Source organism: Porites lutea, chromosome 1 (assembly GCF_958299795.1).
Source record: "Porites lutea chromosome 1, jaPorLute2.1, whole genome shotgun sequence".
Taxonomy (NCBI): domain Eukaryota; kingdom Metazoa; phylum Cnidaria; class Anthozoa; order Scleractinia; family Poritidae; genus Porites; species Porites lutea.
The window spans coordinates 57,969,660-57,990,436 of record NC_133201.1 but is presented as its reverse complement, the minus strand read 5'-3'; the positions used below and the strand labels follow the sequence as shown (position 1 = coordinate 57,990,436).

At 40.4% G+C, this 20,777-nt stretch overlaps 1 protein-coding gene across 1 annotated transcript; it reads right to left on the bottom strand.

Moving 5' to 3' along the window:
- Positions 1-764: 764 nt before the first annotated feature.
- LOC140932783 (mycocerosic acid synthase-like polyketide synthase) lies at positions 765-20,450 on the bottom strand. The gene is made up of 13 exons (XM_073382300.1): positions 20,416-20,450; positions 10,862-16,544; positions 10,548-10,704; positions 7,786-10,226; positions 7,144-7,306; positions 6,670-6,948; positions 5,945-6,333; positions 5,167-5,478; positions 4,745-5,062; positions 4,152-4,382; positions 3,507-3,822; positions 2,619-2,747; positions 765-1,820 (listed from the first exon to the last, which is right to left on the bottom strand). The coding sequence occupies exons 1-13, from the start codon at positions 20,448-20,450 to the stop codon at positions 1,600-1,602; spliced, it is 10,674 nt and encodes a 3,557-aa protein (XP_073238401.1). The 3' UTR covers positions 765-1,599.
- Positions 20,451-20,777: the final 327 nt, after the last annotated feature.

Sequence of the window (20,777 nt, the reverse complement as noted above, 5' to 3'; positions counted from 1 at the left end):
ATCCCCGACGCCCGCCCCCTCGGCACATTTGAAAGTCAAGATGGCCATTAATGGTAAGACGCACTGTATCTCGACGATCTCACGAAAAAATAGGGGTCTGTGAACAGTCTAGAAGTTACACGTCGTACAACGACGCCAAAGAAACGCGTAAAAACTGAACGTGATATCGCGTGTAACCAGGCCAGGCCCTTCATCTAAACCAGCAATCAGACTCCATTCATGTTATAAAGTATTTTTTCTAATTTTTTATTGTCGCAATCTCTAGCATGTTAACAACACTGCTTTAAACATTTGTCACATTTTACATCTTAGCGAAACTCGGATTAACTATCATTGATAACAAATTAGAAGGTCCCCAACAAATCTCTCCAATCCCATCATCCCAAACAAAATTTTCGTTCAATCCCTCAATCCCGATGGCTTCGTCGTCCGGCTATATCCAGTGTATAGTTTCAATCGCAAATCACGCTACCATATTGCTTTAATAAAATCCCGAATCCCGGCTTCAAAATAAGGCAAATCCCGCATCCCGAAAACCTATTGGGGACCCTAAAATTAGTTTAAAACGGAATCCATAAGGAAATTGAGTAATTTTAATTTTCAGTTGACAAAAACCTTGAACCAGAATAATTTAAAGCACGTTACGTTCCTTTTTACATTAATTTTTCAAGGGCTAAAGATATAATTACATCTTCAGCCCTTGAAGAATGTAAAAACGAATGCAATATTCTTTAAATTATTCTGGTACAAACAGTTTTTGTCTAATGAAAATAAAATTATTCAATTTCCTGGTGGATTTTGTCTTAATAACCTATAAAAGTAATCATATTGATATCATAAAAATAAGCTGCAATGACATTTTTTAATCTTATTGTGCCTTTTCAGCCAAGTGAGTATTAAAAGGGCCAGCCCCTTTATTCTCTCTCTTGTTGTCAGCTTGCGTTCAAATGCCCCGTTCTAACATAATATAATCTGGAAGAGGATGATTGCAGTAGGCAGGCCATCAGGAATTTAGCGTACTTTTCCTAGAATGGCATGTATGGCTACCTTTATTATTTCTCCCGTCCTTCATAGGAGCAATCCTCATCCCAGATGGTCAAATTAAACTTATTCCTAATATCGTCTGGAGAGGAAAACATGGACCATTAATCGTCTGAGAAACTGACTTGCCCAGAGAAGGTTGGTTTAAACTCGGCGAATATACTACTTAGAATTTGGTGATAGCAGTAACACTAATGTAATCGTCGAGGTTCAATAAAATCTAATTCAAATCTTAATGAATTTAGACGAAGGAAAATCTATGAATCTCAAGAAATCACAAAATAACAGAACATGCTTACGATCAATTCAAACAATATTTGTTGAGAACTGTATGAATATGAAATGGCAGGCAAAATCTTTGGGGAAGAGCTTCTGAGTGTGAACCCTTTCCTTACGTGGCAGGCAAGAACTTTGCGACAGCGTTTCTAATCCTTTCTTTGCTTAAACTCTCAATCTACTGTTCATGAACCCTTATATAATAGTTTTGCTCTTCTCAGCGCATGTTTCCTTGGGCCCTCAAGTTAAAAGGATTGTTTAAACTTCAAGTTTCCTTGATATCTACCGAGATAACAACTGGACTGCAAAAACAGCCTCGATCATGTTGTAGAATGATTTTAAATCCGAATAATCAGTAAATTCTAAATTGTAGACACGTCTCCTTGTAATAACAGAAGCGATTTGCCTCAGGTTTCCACTGTGATGGGCTCCAACTCTTCGCTTTCGGCCGGCATACCTCCTCGCATTGGCGACTAACATTCCTGGTTGGACCATACAGAGATCTGTTGTAAGAAAGATAAAGGATCTTTCTTTGTAAAGACTTGACCGCAAGCATAAGCTTAAAGTCTGTTTACGAGGAGTTATAACGGCAATTTTGTATTGAAACAATTACATAACTTGTAAAGCGATTCTTTTTTGACCTTGACTGATTACGCACGAATTAAACTAAGACAGAGAACAAACAATTTTAGAAAGTGTTTTATTCCACCAGATTAAATATTTAGGTTATTATTATTATTATTATTTTTTTTTTTTTGAGTGGGGGGGTGGGGGTGGGGCTCACTTCTTTCGGCCTTGGGTGGACTTGTTTTCCTTATCCCAGGCACTAAAAGGTCATAATAAAAGGTCCTTAAAAATAAAGTACAGTAAAACCCTGCGACTAAGAACCTGGATTTTTCCAAGTTAGTGTAAACAGGTTCTTATATAAATGGTAGTTAGCACATAAATTTAGCCTATTTAGCTTCTTAATTTTCTAAAGAAAAAATACAATGTAGACAAGAGTATTTAGTGGTTCAGCTTATTCCTCATTATAAAACGTGCATACCATTGCATTGCAGTTGGAGTGATAAGGCACCCATGTCTCGAAAGAGGATTCTGAATGTTGACTTATCTTATCTACCAAAGTGTACAGAATTTTTTCACAGATTTTAGAAAAAAAGAACCTGTTTCAAATTTAGGCTAAACTGGTTCTTATTATAGAGGGGGCTTAACTGGCAAATTTTACACTAGTAACAGGTTCTTAAAGTCCAGGTTCTTAGTCGCGGAGTTTTACTGTAACCATAAGGGTATAATATTCATACCTTTCAAGTCAATGATCTTTTTTGTTTTTTCCGTTTCATGTGTCTCTCCTTCATCGGCTTGTGAAGTTAATTCAAGTTTGTGAACGTCCTCCTTGAAATGAAGTTCTCCAAAATGAGGCTTTTTATGTCCTATATTTCAATGAAAGGAGTTGGAAAGTGAAATACAGCATACTTAATGAAACCTTCTTAATGAAATAATCGAAAAGCGGAGGACAAAAAAGCAATGGTCTTGGGCCTGATTGTAAATTTAAATGTAAACTATTTTTGTTTACAACTCACACTTAGGAGTCCTCAAAAACTCTTTGAAACGTGTCCGTGCGTTCCAGGTCGAATTAGAATTAGAAAGTGTTGGTTTTTAAGGAGAGGGGAAAACCGGAGTGCCCGAAGGAAAACCTCTCGCAGTAAGGGAGAGAACCAGCAACAAACCCAGTTCACATATAGCGTCGATGCCTGGATTCGAACCCAGGTCACACTGGTGGGAGGCAAGTGCTCTCACCACTGCGCCAGCCTTGCTCCAAAGGTAGCTATGGTTGCTCCTGCCCTCACAGCAAGGGTGTCTATGTTAAAGAATCACAAGGAACAACACATTTTGAATTTAGTAAAACGTGAGTGGCAGGTAAATAAGAGCAAAGCATCCAAAAATGCTGAATTTTTTTTTTTACTATGTAAATTTGTAAAATTAAGTTTTATTAATAAGCTCTGGCGCATACATCGATTTCACGCAGCCATGTGAAACACACTGTAAAGTATTCTCGTATCTTCAGCTGAAGCAAAGATTAGTAAAAAGTAATTTGCAACAACCTGCGTCAACTCCTTGGCGTTCAAATGGACAACGCAACCTTTTAATTTACCTTACGTTGGCCCTTTTGGGTGGAAGTCCAGACCTACCTTTCTTTGAGTGGAGGAATACAACTACTCCACTGGAAAGCTTTTCTACGGCTCGTCTCTGACTGAACGTTCTCGTGGGTCTGGGGAATTCTGGGAACAGCAAACGGTATTTGAATATTAGAGCAGTTGCTAAGATACTTCCAGTAACATAAGCGTTAGGCGATTCACTCATGGAATAATGATTTCCAGGACAAACGAACACATTTATCCCACCATCAACCAACTGGCCCCAGATCTCTTCGACGCTATCTGATGATCTGGGCGAGAAACAGGTATCTTGGCATCTGAGGAACACGAGTGGACCTCGGTAACGGACCTATTGACAAACGGGAGATAAAAAAATGCTTTCATAAAAGGCCTTGAATCTTGAAAAGTTCTTTGTTTTCACAAAAATTATATGGACGTGGCAAATCTTTGGAGCTCATTTAACTTAAATTTTGTTATAAATGATAGCTAACGATGTTTGTCGTCCAAGCATTCAAAAAACAAGAAAATATTTAAAATGAATATTATTTTTAGTAACAGTTCGCAAAACTCTCCAATACTAACCTCGTGACAGATAGGTTGATTTTTGATGTTACTACGTGACCTTTGTTTAAAACAATTCTAAATCTGAACATTAATAAACGGAGACGAAGCCCATACCTCTGCAGGCTGCCACTCTAGATGTGTCCTACTGGCAACCATTTGATCCTTCAAGAGAGACTCTCTCAGTGTTCTCAAATTGTGGATCGCTAAACCCCTTTCAAGACCCCGTTTTTCTAGCTCATCAACGATCCATTCTTTAGTGTTCTGCTCTCTCATCTTATGGTATTCATCGGATGTCATTTTCAGTGAGTCTATTGCCAGCTTTCTCAGATAATTTTCAAATTGGAGCTAGAAGATAACAATTGGCCGTTAGAATTTGTTGTCACGCTATATATCCAACAGAAACATTAGTTCACTATTTTTCTTGTCAGAAGTCATGCATATATCAAACAGAAGACCATACTAAAAATGAGGAGACAGTGCTTCATACCACATATCAAACGATGAAAAGAGAGGTGAAAATTAAACAGTATCTTTTGTGTGAAATAACCTCTCAAACAAAGTGTTTTTGTTTTTCTAAAGATATCCAAACACGCCATAACGCATGATTTGTCAGTATTGTAAGCTTCTGTCAATGCCACAAAGACCATTTTAATGTGAGACAACTTCTTAACACTAGACTCCCCTTTTAGACCAAGGTAATGACAAACCTCGACATGCCGACGCTGCGAATTTTCATGTTCCTGCATTGAAGGTAATCTGCTGCTGACTGTCCGTGACTGCAGGACCCAGGGAAATGTATCAATCATTGCCACGAACTCCACCCTATGATTATGTTCTCTCATCAGGGAAGCCATTTCATAGGCGAGTAGTCCTCCGTATGAATATCCACCCAAAAAGTAGGGGCCATGACGCTGTTCCTTGGTTATTAACTGAACGTAATGTGCTGCAAGTTCACGCACTCCACCCCAGTCCTCACTTACTGCTGCTGGGTCTGTGTAACCCAGTGCGTAGAAGGAAACTAAGTCCTAAAAAAAACGAACGAAAAAGAGGCTGTATTAAATAAACACTCTGCTAACATACTTATGACATCATAAATCTCCGCAAAATATGCTTTAGTATCTGAATTTACCTGTCCTTGAAATCCTGTCGCAATCGGCACCAAACTCATCGCGTAACGATGCGACGGATGGACACAGAAAAACTTTATGGCTGAGCCCTCTGGAGTGTACAGCGGTACAACCTGTATTCTGATTTCAGACGATTCAGTTATAGGCGATACGTCATCTGTTGTCTGTACTTGCGCCTGCTCAGCCTCTTGTCTGTTATCATTTTGAGGCTGGTCACTGGTTGGAGGATTTCCCTGACTTCGTTCAGTCATCTTGGCAGTTATGTCTCTTCCCAGTTTAAGAGGAGTTGTGTCTGGCTGCATGAAGTAGAAGACCTGAAACAGAAGGCCTCTTTTATGAACTTTTTGTACAGGGAAAAACTCCTTGGCAGTAGGTCCCAAGCAATGTTGGTTTGGACCTTAGAGGCAGCGTGGCCGCGCTGTTAGAGCGCCGGACTTGTAATGCAGAGTCCCTGAGTTCAAGTCCCGCCCTGACAGCTAACTCGACCATGCTTGTAAATAGCCATCTGGTTTGCCTCTCTCCAGCTGGGATTGTTAACCCTATTATGTTTGATATACATAATTTGTTTGAGGAATTTGCTCGACCCCAATAGCATTAGTGCTATAAACACTGCCTAGGGTAAATAACGGAACTTTTGTTTTACCTTTAGACCGACCCACCACATCTCATTACAACTTTACAGCTCTGTGTAAACAGCTATGCACCTGGCCGACTTGTGACGATATTCACCTACATGTCATAACTAATAACCAACGTGATAATCAAGGAATTATTTCTTACCTCAAAGGAAACTTGCAGATTCATTTCAAGCTGCATCTTTAGCGTCAAGGCCGCGGTGGAGTCTACTCCATAGCTATACAAGCTTGTGTTGAGATCAGTCTCTGATGGCGAGGGATTTCCAGTCCATTCACTCATTGTCGCAGTAATGTATTCGTTTATGAGCTCTGCCCTCTTTTCTCCATCTTTCTCTAAAACAATTTTTTGGGCCAGAGACTCCGTTGAGTTTGTTTGGTTTTCGGGAGCATTTACTGTTGATCTTAAAATGGACAATCGCGGAGTTTTCTTCAGCCCCGTATTGCTCTTCAAGAATCGAGGCCAGTCTGCATCAAACATTGAGATTTGACAGCGACCAGGGTCTTCAGTTAACACTTTCACCATGTGCTTAACACCTTTGAACACAAATCATTCATTAAGTAAGGCTGCAATTTATTACATTTATGTAAATTACTTTTGTCGTATTTTTTGAAAGGTGATGCCCAACAACCCCCTTAACACTGGTATCATATCTTTTTAAGTCTGCCTTCACGCACAGTTTTACATGTGTATAATCTTTTTCCAAACTATGTCTTCTTATAGAACAGTTAGCCGCAAGCCTACACCAATCGGTCAGGCCATTTCCCAATGACGTTTTGCCCTAGTAAGAAGACATCAATTAATGCTGTACTATTTAAAACGCTCATAGTATTTTCGTCGATCGTATACGCTTACAGTAAGTTTCAACCCACCTTCCCTTGCATCTACAAAACCCAATCCTGCTAGGGTCATCAGTTTTGCGATTCCAGTTTCTCTTTCCATTACACCAGCCCCACTGATTGGTCCCCAGTTTATTGCAAGTCCGGGAAGACCAAGCACATGTCTCCGGTACTGAGCGAGAGAATCTTGGAAAGCATTGCAAGCCGAGTATGAAGATTGTCCCATGTTACCCACGATTGACGCCATAGACGAAAACATCACGAAGAAATCCAGATCCATCTCCAAGCTCATTTGGTGTAGCAACATAGAGCCTAAAAATGGAATAAAAAAAATTCGTTTTCGTTACTATCAGCCGAAGTTTTTGATAGAGAACACTGTTTCTATTTTCTTTAAAACTGCTTTCAAACCTGTTAGCTCATACCGACGTCTAAAACACTGGCGTCGACAACTGCTGAAAACAATAAGCCTGGAAGGATCTGAGAAGTTAGGTTGGTTTGCCTTTTTACCTTTGATTTTTGGGCCCATAACTTCATTGAAACGCTGAAATGTCAGGTCTTTGATATATTCGTCTCTAAGAACCATAGCAGTGTGTACAATGCCTGCGACATCTGGAAGGGACTGAAGGCGCTCTTTCAAAGCCAACATTTGTGTTTGGCTGGATACGTCTACCTGGAGAAGCCATCGGAAGAGAAAAAAATAAAATGAGTTGATTACTGAAGTCAAGCAGTGGAACTTCCAGCTCAGCCACTTTGGGGAAATAGATAAGCTGCCGCTGACGGAAGGTGGCCGTTAAAACAAGAACATCCACCGAAACGCAAAACGTCGCCGTTGTGGAGGGGTAGAATTACACTCTTTACGATTGTTTATTAAGAAAATGCCTTACATGCACTTGTGTGATCAGTGGCAACAATCATTTCACTCATGGCGAAACGTTATTATTTATGGGTGAAAAAGTATCGTTAATGTTGCTGAGACTAAAAGAAGTCCTACTTTAAAGCAAACGTTAATTTGCAATTTTAACATTCTAAAGTCAAAGTATGTAAAATTCTTATGAATTGTAGACATATTCTGAAATATTTTTCTAAAATGTTGTTTTTCGTGAGAAAAAAGGTTTGATGACTTAGTGAGGTTGCGAGAAATCTACCTACCTGAATTATATGGATCGTTGTACCGGTGCTCCTTTCAATCTGACGCACCTCTTGAATTTTGGAATCGGAGGGCATGGAGCGGCCGAGAAGTACGATAGACTTTGCACCGTTTTCTGCCATCCATCTGGCGACTTCAAATCCAAATCCTCTCACTCCTCCTGCTACCAGATAGGATTTGTTTTCTTTCAAACCACACCCATCTAAGCCTTGGGGTAGCACTGGGATGCCCTGAAGGTGATCCCCTTCTTCAAATGTTCCAAGTGATTGTATGAGAAAAGAAATGTCCAAGGACTGTGGTTCAATATCTTTAAGAGATGAGGGTTTGTGAGTGGACTCGTTGGCAGCTTTGATTGATACTACAAAGTCTACACACTCAACCGGCATTTCGAAAAGCTGTTGTGAGACTCCGTTTTTCCCCAGAATTTGTATACTTTTCATGGTTAGCTCCTCGAATGCCGTCGGCGATCGTAAAACGTCTAGTATATTCTCTCTCTCATACTTGAAATTCTTGTTCGCAGGAAAGATGACATCTCCTTCAAACTCAGTACTCAAGATAACTACTTTTCCTCCCCTTCTCAGACTAAGACCACTCCTAAGAAGGGCATTTGGACCCGGTGGATTTAAGAACAAAACGGCGTCAAACTTGTCGATCGAATCATCATTGTAGGCTGGGGAACTCTGTCGCTTTACACTCTCTGCACCCAAATCAGTAAGAAGCCTTTTCGTGGATGAACTGCAAGTGTCTGGGATTGTGCAGTACACTCTGTGGCCCAGTGTTTTCCCCAGAAATACTGCTGCTGGTCCGGGACCACGATTGGCTTCATTTATAAGAAGTTTCTGTTTTTCGGCGCCAGCCGCTGCTTTTTGTAGAGCGTGAAATGCCAGCGCCAGGCATGCTGGTAGGTAAGTGGCTTGTTCCATTGTCAGGTTGGGAGGTTTCAAAAACACACTACTGAGGTTTATTGGAATAAAACGTGCAACACGGCCAGAGGGAATGACTCCACACACATTGTCTCCAATTTGCAAAGTACTCTCCCCATTTATAGGGAGATCAGAGACTTTTCCACTCACAAAGACACATCCATTTGGTTTAGACACATCAAAGAGTGATTCTGAGGGCGTCCAACAATAGCAAACTTCTACAATGACTTCAGACTGCGTTGCCTTTGGAAAACATTTCTCGCGAAGGCAATGCGATTTTGACGAAGGAACTGTTGAAAGATATAGAAGTCCATCTTTCTTCCTCTCTTTTCTTTTTACTCTTTTTGAGGTGTCCTGTTGTAATTCCGACCTGACAAGACGATTTATAAATCGTCTTCTATCTCGAAAGGCCACCTCGTCCTCCACGCTGTCACCTAAAACTTCATCAACTAAGGAGTTAATTTCCCGTTTATCTTCTTTGTTACTCAGGTCGACGGTGGTAACCCTGAGATTGAATTCTTCAAGGTTCGCTGTTCGTCTTAGTCCCCAGACTGTAGAACCCCATGGAATGAATTTACCCTTACCAGAGTTGTCACAGACATCCAAAAGCTGTGTAAACTCGGTGACGAGAAACAGCCTAGAACCCATGAGCTCCTTCTCTATTAACAGCTGCAGTAGGAAGACAGAGCTGCTGAAGGCGAGTTGTTGAGATTGTTCAATGACATCAAAATGTTCTGGTAGAAGTGATGTATCCACAGGCCAGAGATTGATAACCCTCAAAGAAGAGGAATTGATCGCAGAAAACTCAGCAAAGGCAATTTTTATTGTGTTTTGGACTTCAGAGTCAAAACAGTGACCATCTGGAGGATTTACGGCGACGACATTGACTTCCCGAGCTTGAAGTGATGAGATCAAATAATTCGACAAATCAGAGGAGTCTTTAAGTACTATGAAGGTCAGAGGGGGGGTTCTTTCTCCCTGCCTTGTTAACTCAGCTTCCCTCCACTGGACGTCGTAGGCAAGATCAGCTAAAGGAAGTTGACGCGGTGAGCTTGTTAACTCTGCAACTCGGAAATCAGTCATAGTGAGCAAAACGTAGCCACTTGGATTCATAAGCGTCACATCAAATCGCCCAAACTCGGAAACATTGGCAGTCACGTGGCAAAATAACTGGCTCGTTAATGGTAAGTCATTCAGTGCAACACGTTTGAAACCAACTGGCACAATTGACTTATCATCAATCGAAGAATTTCCCAGAGGAACAAAGCAGGATTGAAGACAAGCATCTAAAATAGACGGATGAACAACATAACGACCAGTTTCTTCTTGGATGGTGTGTGCCTCCGCGATGTCTATAAGGCATAGCCCCTCGTTGTCGCCTTTCCATATCTCTTTGATGATGGAAAAGGTAGGGCCATAGTTAAATCCAAACTTCTCTGTTACTCCTCGGAACTCTTCATTCGGCATTCGTTCCATATTTTTTAGAAGCTCACTTATTGCTGGACCAGCCGCGGTAGATGCTAAGAAAAGAAAAAAAAGACAAACTAAAGGGTTCCCATCTTGTTAATGCGTAATGCCAGTTACTGTTATGCTTGATATGTTGGCTGTTTGAAGAAAAACAAAAACTTAGGAGAATAACACGTAATTTACGATAATGGAAGACTAATAGCAGTTTGAATAATAATCCACTGAAAAACATTTTGACACGAACAAATTACAATATAGGTTTATTCTCACTGCTATAAGCAAGTGTGGGACTCTTTGTCTCTTTGCGAGCGTTCATGGAACATTTACAGCATTTACTTAGTGTAATGAAAATTAAACGAATTTATTAATAGTACCTTTGTGATTACCCTTCTTCTGTGTTTGAAGAAGATCCAGACAAATTTTTCCACTGCTTAGAATGATCTCGGAATGGTCATCCTGTACACTTGTTATGTGGTACTCAGCCTCGTTAATCCTTTCAGTCTTCTGGAGACGCAGACGTAACGATCGAACCTGCAAAAGAAAAAGATATAGAGTGAATGTTTTCAATTTAGGAAATTCAGGATTTATGAACGTGTATTTTTTGCTCAGGTACGTTCGTAAATATCCTTTAAATGCACGATCATTCTATTTCATAAAAGGCATTAAAAACACATTATATTGGAGTTACCTGTGTTTCTGGTAGGGTGAGGAGGCTTGAGAGCTTCACCTCAGATAGTTCCAGGCCAGCCACGTGCACGAATTGATCCATCGCCATCGCAAAGGCCATTTCAAGATACGTAGCACCTGGCATGACGGTTGTTCCTTGGATAAGAGCGTGATCTTTGAGGTCAGGGAAGCGATGGAGGTCAATTTCCGTTTCCCAGCAGTGTAGGCCTGAGTAAAGACTGGTTTGCTTCACCTTTTCCAAAAATGGATGACTTTTCTTTTCTTCCCAGGATTTGGCATCAACTGGTTGAATTATGTTTTGGGGTGGACGTTCTCTGTACCAAAAGGTGTTCTTAATCCATGGATAGGTCAACGAGCGAACAAACTTTGCCGAAGGAATTGTCTGCACACAAGTCCAATCTATAGGAAAACCAAGTGTGTACAGTTTGCATACTGTGTTCAGAAGAAAAGACTTGCATTGCTTGTTGACAGCGACTCTCTTACGAGGAAGGGTCTCCAAAACGATTGGCTTTGCTTGGTCTTGAAAGTTTTCTTGCATAGCAATCTTTTTAACATAATGTGCTAAGATAGGCTGGGTGCTAATTTCAATGACCTGTTTGTAACCATCTTTGAGAAGGTGTTTCATTGCTGAGTAAAACTGAACTGGACAGCGGATGTTACGCCACCAGTACTCGTTGTTAAACTCTTGACCACAAAGGACTCCTCCTTCAACTGTAGAATACATTGGAATCTTGGACAGCTTGGGATGTAACGAAATACGCTTCATTGCTGCTTGAAATGGCCTTTTAATGAATTCCATGTGTGAGCTGTGGAATGCACGTTTTGTTCCAAGAACACGCCAGAAAGTGTCTTTATCGTGTATTGCAATGTGTTGCCCCAAAGCTTCAACTGATTCAACATCACCAGACACTGTCACGCTCTCTGCATCGTTGATTGCGGCAATGCAAAGGGTAGGAGTTAGCTTCAACTCATCTAATAGTGCTCTTGCTCTTTCTTCGGACATACCTAAGGCCGCCATGCTACCATTACTAGGACACTGATCTTGTAGAGAGGAGCGAGTCAACACCAGGTGAACTGCTTCCTTTAGGGTTATGATTCCAGCAATGCATGCTGCAGCAATCTCTCCAAGACTGTGACCAAGTACAGCGGAGGGATAGATTCTCCAAGACATCAGAAGTTTTGCAGTTGCATACTGTATTGCAAACGTAGCCGGCTGAGCAATGGAATTTTCTGCGATCCTTGATTTCTCCTCTGATGCCATGAGCTCATCTAAAAGTGACATCGATTTCCACAGATCTTTTATCAAATTGTGGACAGTTAAAAAAGCATCTTTGAAGACAGGTTCCATTTCAATTAGCTGTCTTCCCATAGCATACCACTGGGAACCTTGCCCTCCAAATAAGAAGACAAGTTTTGGGTTAACTGCGTTCACCTCTCCGTAAGCAACAACTTTCTCCATTCCTACTGAGTCGTTGGCGTACTCTGTCAAAATCTTGGAAGCCTCGGGTATAGCTTCGAAAGCAAGAGCTAAGCGATGGGGAAACTGACTTCGACGTTCGTTCAGTGAGTAGCACAAGTTCTCCACAAATGTCGCATTATCTTTTGCTTCATCTTCGATCCACTGAGAGTAGAGTCGTGCCATTCGCTTGAGAGCTTCTTGAGAACGTGCAGAAAAGGTGAGGATATGACATGGGCGTCGTCTTATTTCAAGATCATCATCGACGGTCGCCTTTTGTGTCGCTTCCCGAAGGATAACGTGTACGTTTGATCCACCGTAACCGAAGGAGTTTACGGCACCTGTTAGCGGTTTTCCTGCTTCTGTGTTCCAAGGTTCGCTTGTTTGTTGCACGACAATTCCTTTTTGCTGTAACTTTAATTTTGGATTTAGTACACGCACATTAACAGTTGGAACTAATTTCTTGTTTTTTATCATTAACGCGACTTTTATGATCCCAGCCAGGCCTGAGGTAGATTCTGTATGATTTAGGTTTGACTTGACAGATCCTATTTTCAGCTGTCGTGTGGTTCCTCTTGTATAGACATCGGCTATTGAAGTGACTTCTATAACGTCACCAATCGCGGTACCTGTGCCATGGGCCTCAAAGTAACTCACTTCCTCTGGATTCAAACCTGATTGTTCAAGAACCATTTTGCATAGTTCAGCTTGCGTCTTAGAACTTGGCGCTGTCATGGGTACCGCATTTTGACCATCATTGTTCATACCGCAGGCAATTATTGAACAATATTCATCATCCTTATCATTCAAAGCCGCATCAGAGAGCTTAAGAACAATTGCTGCAAAGCCTTCTCCCCTTCCATAACCGTCGCCAGAGGCATCAAAACTCTTGCAGCGCCCATCAGGCGCTAGCAGACCAGCCATGCCAGTAATAATCTGCATTGCATGGCTTAAGACAATATTAGGTGCACAAACTATTGCTATGTCACAATCGCCATTATGAAGGTTATCACAAGCAAGTTTGAGTGCTGTCAAGGAAGACGAGCATGCGGTATCAACCGCAAAACTTGGACCTGTGAGGTTGAGGCAAAATGATACTCTGTTTGCTAGTATGGATGCTGTTATACCTGTTGAGGAAAATTGGTCGATATTGTTGTAATTTGATGAATCTGTTATCAAAGTACCGTAGTCTAGGTTCATCACACCCAGAAAGACCCCTGTCTTACATCTCTGAAGATCTTCAAGCCGCATTCCGGCGTCTTCAATGGCCTCATACACCACCTCTAAGAGAATACGTTGTTGGGGGTCCATTGCACGAGCCTCTTGTTTGGATATGCCGAAGAATGTGTTGTCAAAATATTGAATATCCTCCAAATAAGAGCCCCTGACAGCACAGTGACGTCCAGTGACAAAGCGCTTGTGATGGTAAAGTCGGAAAAGCGTTTCACATTGCTCTTGTCTATTTTGGGGGAAGTCTCGAATTGAACTCTTTCCCTGAACAAGTAAATTCCAAAACATCTGTTTACTATTTGCTCCAGGAAATCGACAGCTGATACCGACAATGGATATTGGAGGGCGCCTAGATGTCGCCTGTGACGCACCACCATATCGAATTTGAATAGACATTTTCCTCCTTTTCTGGTTCGTTCGGTTGGGTAGCATATTTTGAAAGTCAAAGCTGTCCATCAACTCGAAAAATAATGTGACTGTTGGTGGCAAGATTACCAGAGCATGGATCAGTCCCAAAGCAAACACGACAGGAATAAGTCGAAAGAAGATGTCCTGCAGGCTTGGGTAAATAAGCCCCAACGAAACGGAACCTGAGATCTCGAGAAAGGCTGCCATAAACACAGGCAAACCAACCGATTCCAACGCCTTATTCATGCGTTCTCTTACGATTTGTTTGTCTGAATAAATAAATGAATGAGCTATTTGAACGCTAAAGTTGTGTGCTAAGACAACTGTCAAATATAAGGCAATGAAGGCGAGGTGATTGAACTGAATTGACCAAATTTCCATGATGGCTGCTGCCTCCAATAGGAGTAAATCAAATGTAAGCGCCAAAAAGATGCTGATCCTTAGGCTTGAACTGGATAGAAAACAGGTCCCAAAGGCCACAGCTGTAGCAATGATAAGAAAGAGGACAGTTTCTCTTTCCAGTGATGAAAGGTCTTCAACCTTGAACAATGTCTGCGACACTGGTTTAGGCTTCAAGGAGACTTTTAAGTCCTCCCTTAGTTTCTCTAGGTTGCCTTTGTTTTCATTTACGGTTTTCTGTACTACCATCTTTACATGATACCGAGATGCGGAAATAGAAAAATTGCCATCTTTCTCGTCAACCAACACATCTCGTCGAAAAGGTAGATTTTGAGATTGATTGAGAAATTTGTGGAGGCAAGTGCGAAATTTTAAATTTGTGCAGCTCTTGCTTTTATTGTTTAACAAGGCAGCCAGCCAACACACCGTTTTCTCTTGACTGTAAGAAGCTTTTCCAAGAGTTCCACAGATTTGAAGCATTTCTTCTTGAATAGTCTTCTGCGAGTAATCAGTCCTCCGGGAAAACACGATACTTAAATCTGTTTGATTTCCAAAAAACTTCTTTTGCGCTTCATTAAACTTGATGAAGTTATCATTTTCTTGATAGAGGTTCTCTGTAGAAAAAGTTCTTTCACTTGTTTGCAGAGCAGAGGAGACACAGATACTGATGAAGCAGACAAGGAGAATGAACGAGATGACTTTACCACCAAATGAAGTAAGCCGGCGAGGAAGGTTCTTAGTAACGTGCCAAATGACATTATGTACTCCCTCTCTCTTTCCTTGCAAAAAGCTGCTAATTTTCGTTCTGGGACTCATGCAAAATGTGTTTAAGGTTTTTAACTGCCTTTCAAGTGAAAGTGTTAAAGTGGGAGCGATTAAGAAAGACGCAACCGAAGCAAGAGCAAAAGCTATCACTGTCACCAAAAAGAATTCGGATGTAACCTCAAAGGACGATTTGATTGCAATTCCCAGGAGAATGGTTGCACAAAACGCCGAAAAGAGTTGGACAGTTCCCACTCTTGCAATGCAGCTGGTGACTCTATAATCAAGCGAATGTACAATGTTCTGTCGTCTCCACTCTCCCAAGAAGAGAGCAACGTCTGATGTTGATTTTCCCAACAGAAGAAATGGAATGAAAATGGTGGTCGGGAGTAAAGAAAGGCCGGCCATGGAAACAATGCCTGCTGTACATATATAGGGTACCAAGACAGTTGAGGAAATGAATAAAGCAGTTGATAAACAGCACAAGTTGCTGAAAACAATGTAAATGATAACAAGTGAAAGAGATAAAACTATTAATATTGACAAAGGAAGCGCCAGTTTATCTACTTTCAAGATATGTTGCAAAGCATGATCGGTTGCTCTTCCACTCTTGTAAAAGAACGATGCGCATTTCCATCTATCTCTTAATGATGAGACTTGGCTCTCAAAAGTGGCTTCAAAGTTTTTTACTTTCTGGTCCTCCTTCTCAGTTGTTGGCTTTTTAATGAAATAGGTAATTCGAAGAGCTTCAGCCTGGGAAGTTGGCGGATCTGATTCACCATTGACTTTAAAATTACTAAGTATCTGCTTGTGAGAGAGTTTCAATGACTGGCCATCTGAAAGCATTGTCCTAGGATTATTCCACTCACGAACCAGAATTGAAGGAAGGTTTCTTAAATGTTCGAAGTTAGAACCAGCTAACTCCAATGGACTACTGACGATGCAGTTTCCTTTGTCTTGTGTTTCGGGGCTGGCGTTTGACGGAGGCCCTCTGAAGCACAAACGTTGGTAATCACTGTTGTTCAACACCGTCTGGTGCACAAGCTTAGCTTCCTCTAAACATTTCTCTTCTAAAATATTTCCAGTAAGTTTGGGCGTCACTATGATCTGCTCCTGACGTGAATCAAGGAGTGGAAAGAATTGTGCTGCATGTTCTAAGTCCATCCTTGATTGGCTATTGGTTACAGCCAGTTGTTTACTGGATAGCTGCTGAACACTTATCCGAATAAAACCCAACAAGCTAGCAACACAAACGACAAGTGAAACGAAGAAGATAATCAAGGGCCTTTGTCTGGCTAGAAAGAAACCAAATTTCTCAAACGCTTTCTCGTAGGCTGTGAGTATTTGATACGAGACATCCCTTCGTCCACGAAAGATAGTTCTTGGTCCAAGGCGATTTTCATTAGATGTCTCGTAGAGGTCAAAAAACCTGAAATCAAAAATGAGTAATAATAATAATAATAATAATAATAATAATAATAATAATAATAATAATAGTAATAACAATAATAATGATAATAATAATAATTGACACTTATATAGTGCAATTTCTGTAAACATGCTCGATCGCTTCATAGAAGTTCTAAAAACAATAAAAATTAATTCTAAAAATTGAAGTATATACAAGTAAAAGTTAAGAACCCAGTCCTGAACGCGCATCACAGAAGTTCTAAAAATAGTTAAAACAATTCAAAATATAAGTACATAAAAGGTAAAAATAAGAACCTAATCATGAAAAACTTGGGAAAATATAAATGTTTCCAGTTTCGTTTTAAAAGTTAAAGGGGTTTGTTTCACGACAGTCCAGTTCATTTTATTTAGTTTTGCCAATTGGTAGCCCTCAATCGCTATGGAACTTAAAGTAAGCAAAGAAATTACATGTAAATGACAAAATCAGAGATCCGAGACAAACAAACATGTTTCCTGAGCATTACTTTTGTAGTTGCAAGCAGCCGGGATCAAGTTTAAAAAACTGTTAGGCTGAACAGTTTTCAAAAATCCTAATTTCAATCCGTTTCATTCTTCTTCAGTTTTGCCCATCCATGACATCTGTTGTTTCTGTTATGTTATTTTAACCTTCCTTTAAAGTTTTAAGCGGTTATTTTTATGTTTCTCTTTATTGAACGGGCACTTGTAATTTCCTAATTTGGCTGAATTTCGTGACATAGCTACTTTAATGGCTTCATGGTCGTCCGCATGTCACGTGGTAGGCTGCTCCTCAACTTTTGGGCAGCGAACATAAAAGCGCGATTCCTAAGGGTCTTTGATGACTTCATCGGTGGAAAGCAAAGTAAGATTCCATCACAAGAACTGCGCAGACTGTAAGGTGAAGGTGTCGCAACACAAATAAGAGAAGAAAGATAAGAAGGGGCCATATTATTTAGAATTTTAAAAGTAATTAAAATCATCCTTAAATCAACGCGTTGCCTCACAGGTACCCAGTGCAAATCCCGTAATATTGGCGTGACGTGACAGAATTTAGGCGCTGAATAAACCAAGAGAGCACATGAGTTTTGAATTCGCTGGAGCTCTAAGATAAGACTGTTAGGCAAAACATAGAGTAAACTGTTGCAGTAATCAAGCCTGCTAGTGATGAACGCGGGAATAAGTGTCTCATTGTTTTCTTTAGATAGGAATTTTTTTATGTGGCGAATATTGTAAAGATAGAAAAATGCTGCCACGTCTTGCTAATGTCAGTAGATCCATTGTAAGCTTTTAATCAAGCCACACACTAAGTTCTGTGGCTTCGCCAGCCGAAGAAACTCATACAGATCCAACCGTAATCTAGTTAATAGAAAATTTAGCTAACTGTTGACGTGTGCCAATGAGTAAGAATTGAGTTTTTTATTGTTAAGCTTAAGTTTATCAAGGTGCATCCAAGACCTAATATCGCTTACGCAGTGTTCCATTGCAGCAAGGGCAGAGGTCTGATCGTCAATAGTATTGGCACAAAATGAAAGATACAGCTGAGTGTCATCAGCGTAGGCATGCACAGATGGAAGATGCGATGGAATAACATCAAATATCGTGCTGGCTTAGATCGAAAACCACTCCACAACTCTTTTATGTATTTTTTTTTCAGTGTATGAGTATGAAGAATGTTCAAACAGACGTAAATCGCAGGCGATGTAACCAGAAAGCAATCTGATTTTAGCTTCATTCACGGGGCATTTTGACCCACACTCCAAAAAAATAAACCAGAAAAAACAGAAGCCAAATAGCAAAATGCAGAATTCTTAACTGACAATCGAAACATAAAAAATGTCTTCAAACAAAAGCACTTTTCATTAAATGGAGAAAGTAGTGCGATTGTGCGGAGTCTTTTCAGTTTAAAACCTTGTTTTCTGTTGGTTTGTATTCTATCCGGCTTCGCGTTTGGAAGGGGAATACTATATGAACATACCCCGCCGTTAAACGAGACAAAAAAGTGCAATAACTCAAACTCCCCTGAGATGCAACTCCTGAAAGCTAGTAAGTGAGGTTAGAAACGCTTTAGTTTTCTCCGTTTCTCTTCTGTAAAAGCCTAGATGAACGACAAAAACTGCCAGCGATGAAAACCCTGTTGCGACGCTTTCCTCAACCAAAACCCAAATATACAAAATACCAAAAAAGAAATCTCGATAGCAGCTGTATTTCTTTCCTTGGCGGCAGTGGAAAAAAACCCCCGAGACGTTAAAAACGTAAAATGAAAAAAAGGCTTCAGTTTTCGGTAAAAAAATTTCTAACTGCTGCGTTTTTATCCATCAGTATTCACCTGTCAAAATTTTTACCAATCTTGGTCGAGGTTGTCTTTAGTAGGAGGAAACAGCGAGCGGAAACTAGCTGTGACATGTTAAAGAGGTTGAAAGCACGTCCAATTTTTGTATGTATATTTAGTTATTAACGAGACATCCCACATTACATCCATATTATTGCAGTTTGGTAAGTCTTTAAAAAAAGTGCTTGTGGTGAGTTATCCCAAATTGCACTCGAAATCATGTGATTACCTCTTCAAATATGACGGAAACGATTCTTTCTGTTAAAACGTTTGGCCCAATGTGGACCAAATGCAGTATCAGAGAGTCCCGAACAGTTTTTCATAAAAAATAAAGAGAGAGAAAGATGAAAAAGTAGGCAACTTCTGGCACAGTACCCTTCGAGCAGAGGCCCTTTGATCTTCCTAGATAAGTCGCTTCCTCTTCCCGACTTATCTAGGAAGATCGAAGGGCCTCTGCTCGCAGGGTATTGGCACAGAGGCTGTGTGGTATGACCAAACTAGCAAGGAATTCAAATACTTAGCCACTCCCTAATTGTTATCCTTGAACGGTGCTGGTCATCTTTTACCCGATCTAGATCTATCTCCACTTGCAGGCCTAGGGCTCGTCAACACTTTTGCCTTTTTGGAAACCTCCGTTTAAGGGGTTTAAGGGCGTTTAAGGGGCGTTTGTGATAGGTGGTACTAACCCTTTAAACATATCTTTGTGTCTAAACTATTCTTGACAGCTTGTGTGACATTCTGGACAAGTTATGCTGTCATATATGGCTAGCTATAACGTGAGCTAGTCAACCATCTTTATTGTCTGCCTAAATGAAAACGTGACAAACACATGCGTATTCAAAGCAACTGCGCACAGGGTCTCATTTTTACACGTATATAAATGTGGCTTTAACAATTGATGTTATAAGGTAGATAGGATAGGATAGGATAGGATAGGATAAGTGCTTTATTATCAACAGAGCGCCTACAGACACATGTGTTTACAACGATAACAAAGATTTTAGTGCAATAATTACAGAGGTGTACATTCGTGAAATTTATAAAACTATTAAACAAGGTTATATTTAACGCGTCTATCTCTTTCGCGGAAGCGATCATATACGTATTTAGCCACAATTTTTTGCGTTTTCTCTCCTTACTTCATACTTATCAACGTTGTAAAGGATAGGTGGATGGTCTGCTGACGTGTCCTCCCCCCCCCTCACCCCAGAAGAGTAGTCTACTTCTTGTGAGAATGGTGTGCAAACTGTCACACTGTCACACTCACTCTGTAGAATAACTTCCGCATTGATCAGTACCTGTGAACCACTACTGTATACTCAGTGCAATTTACGTTTACTTTTTAATTTTGCTTCACCAGCGCTTTGATTGCACATGTATACTCTTAGACCGCAAATGGTGACTCCGTTCTACCAAAACATCACGACGTGGATGATGATGACGACCCGAGAACCAACTTCGCTGTCTTATGTGTCCTATTCTCGGTTTTCTATTTAATTCATATTTCTATTTAACTTACAAGAAAGCTGAAGATAGGGCTAACCTTTTACGATCAAACGTATATTCGCCCTTGGTCATGCCTTTTTTCACATACTGCGAATGACTTGGTCTTGGTTGGTGAGACACCCGAAAAAGTCTGATAAAATATATTGAAAATCATCGGCAATAGCTGGTAATTTAAAACTTCCTCCAGGAGAAACTATAATGAGGCGCAAAAGTAGTCAATTTTTAACTGACTGTTTTAAGAATAATATTTGCACTTCCTTATATATTAAGCCTTTTTTTTTTTTTTTAAAGAAATACGACATTTTGAATTGAAGTGCCCACAACATGTCCAATTGCGGGTTCACTATCGACCGGATCTATCATTTATAGTTTTCAATTCTGTTATTACAGTTTGCAGCT

What these genes read in the sequence shown, in the direction of transcription:
- LOC140932783 (XM_073382300.1), bottom strand. Translation starts at nt 20,450, where the DNA reads ATGACCAAGGGCGAATATACGTTTGATCGTAAAAG. An exon ending in TCACCCTACCAGAAACACAG is followed by an intron (nt 10,705 to 10,861) that starts GTAACTCCAATA and finishes TTTCTTTTGCAG; the next exon opens with GTTCGATCGTTACGTCTGCG. An exon ending in AAAGATCATTGACTTGAAAG is followed by an intron (nt 1,821 to 2,618) that starts GTATGAATATTA and finishes TTCTTACAACAG; the next exon opens with ATCTCTGTATGGTCCAACCA.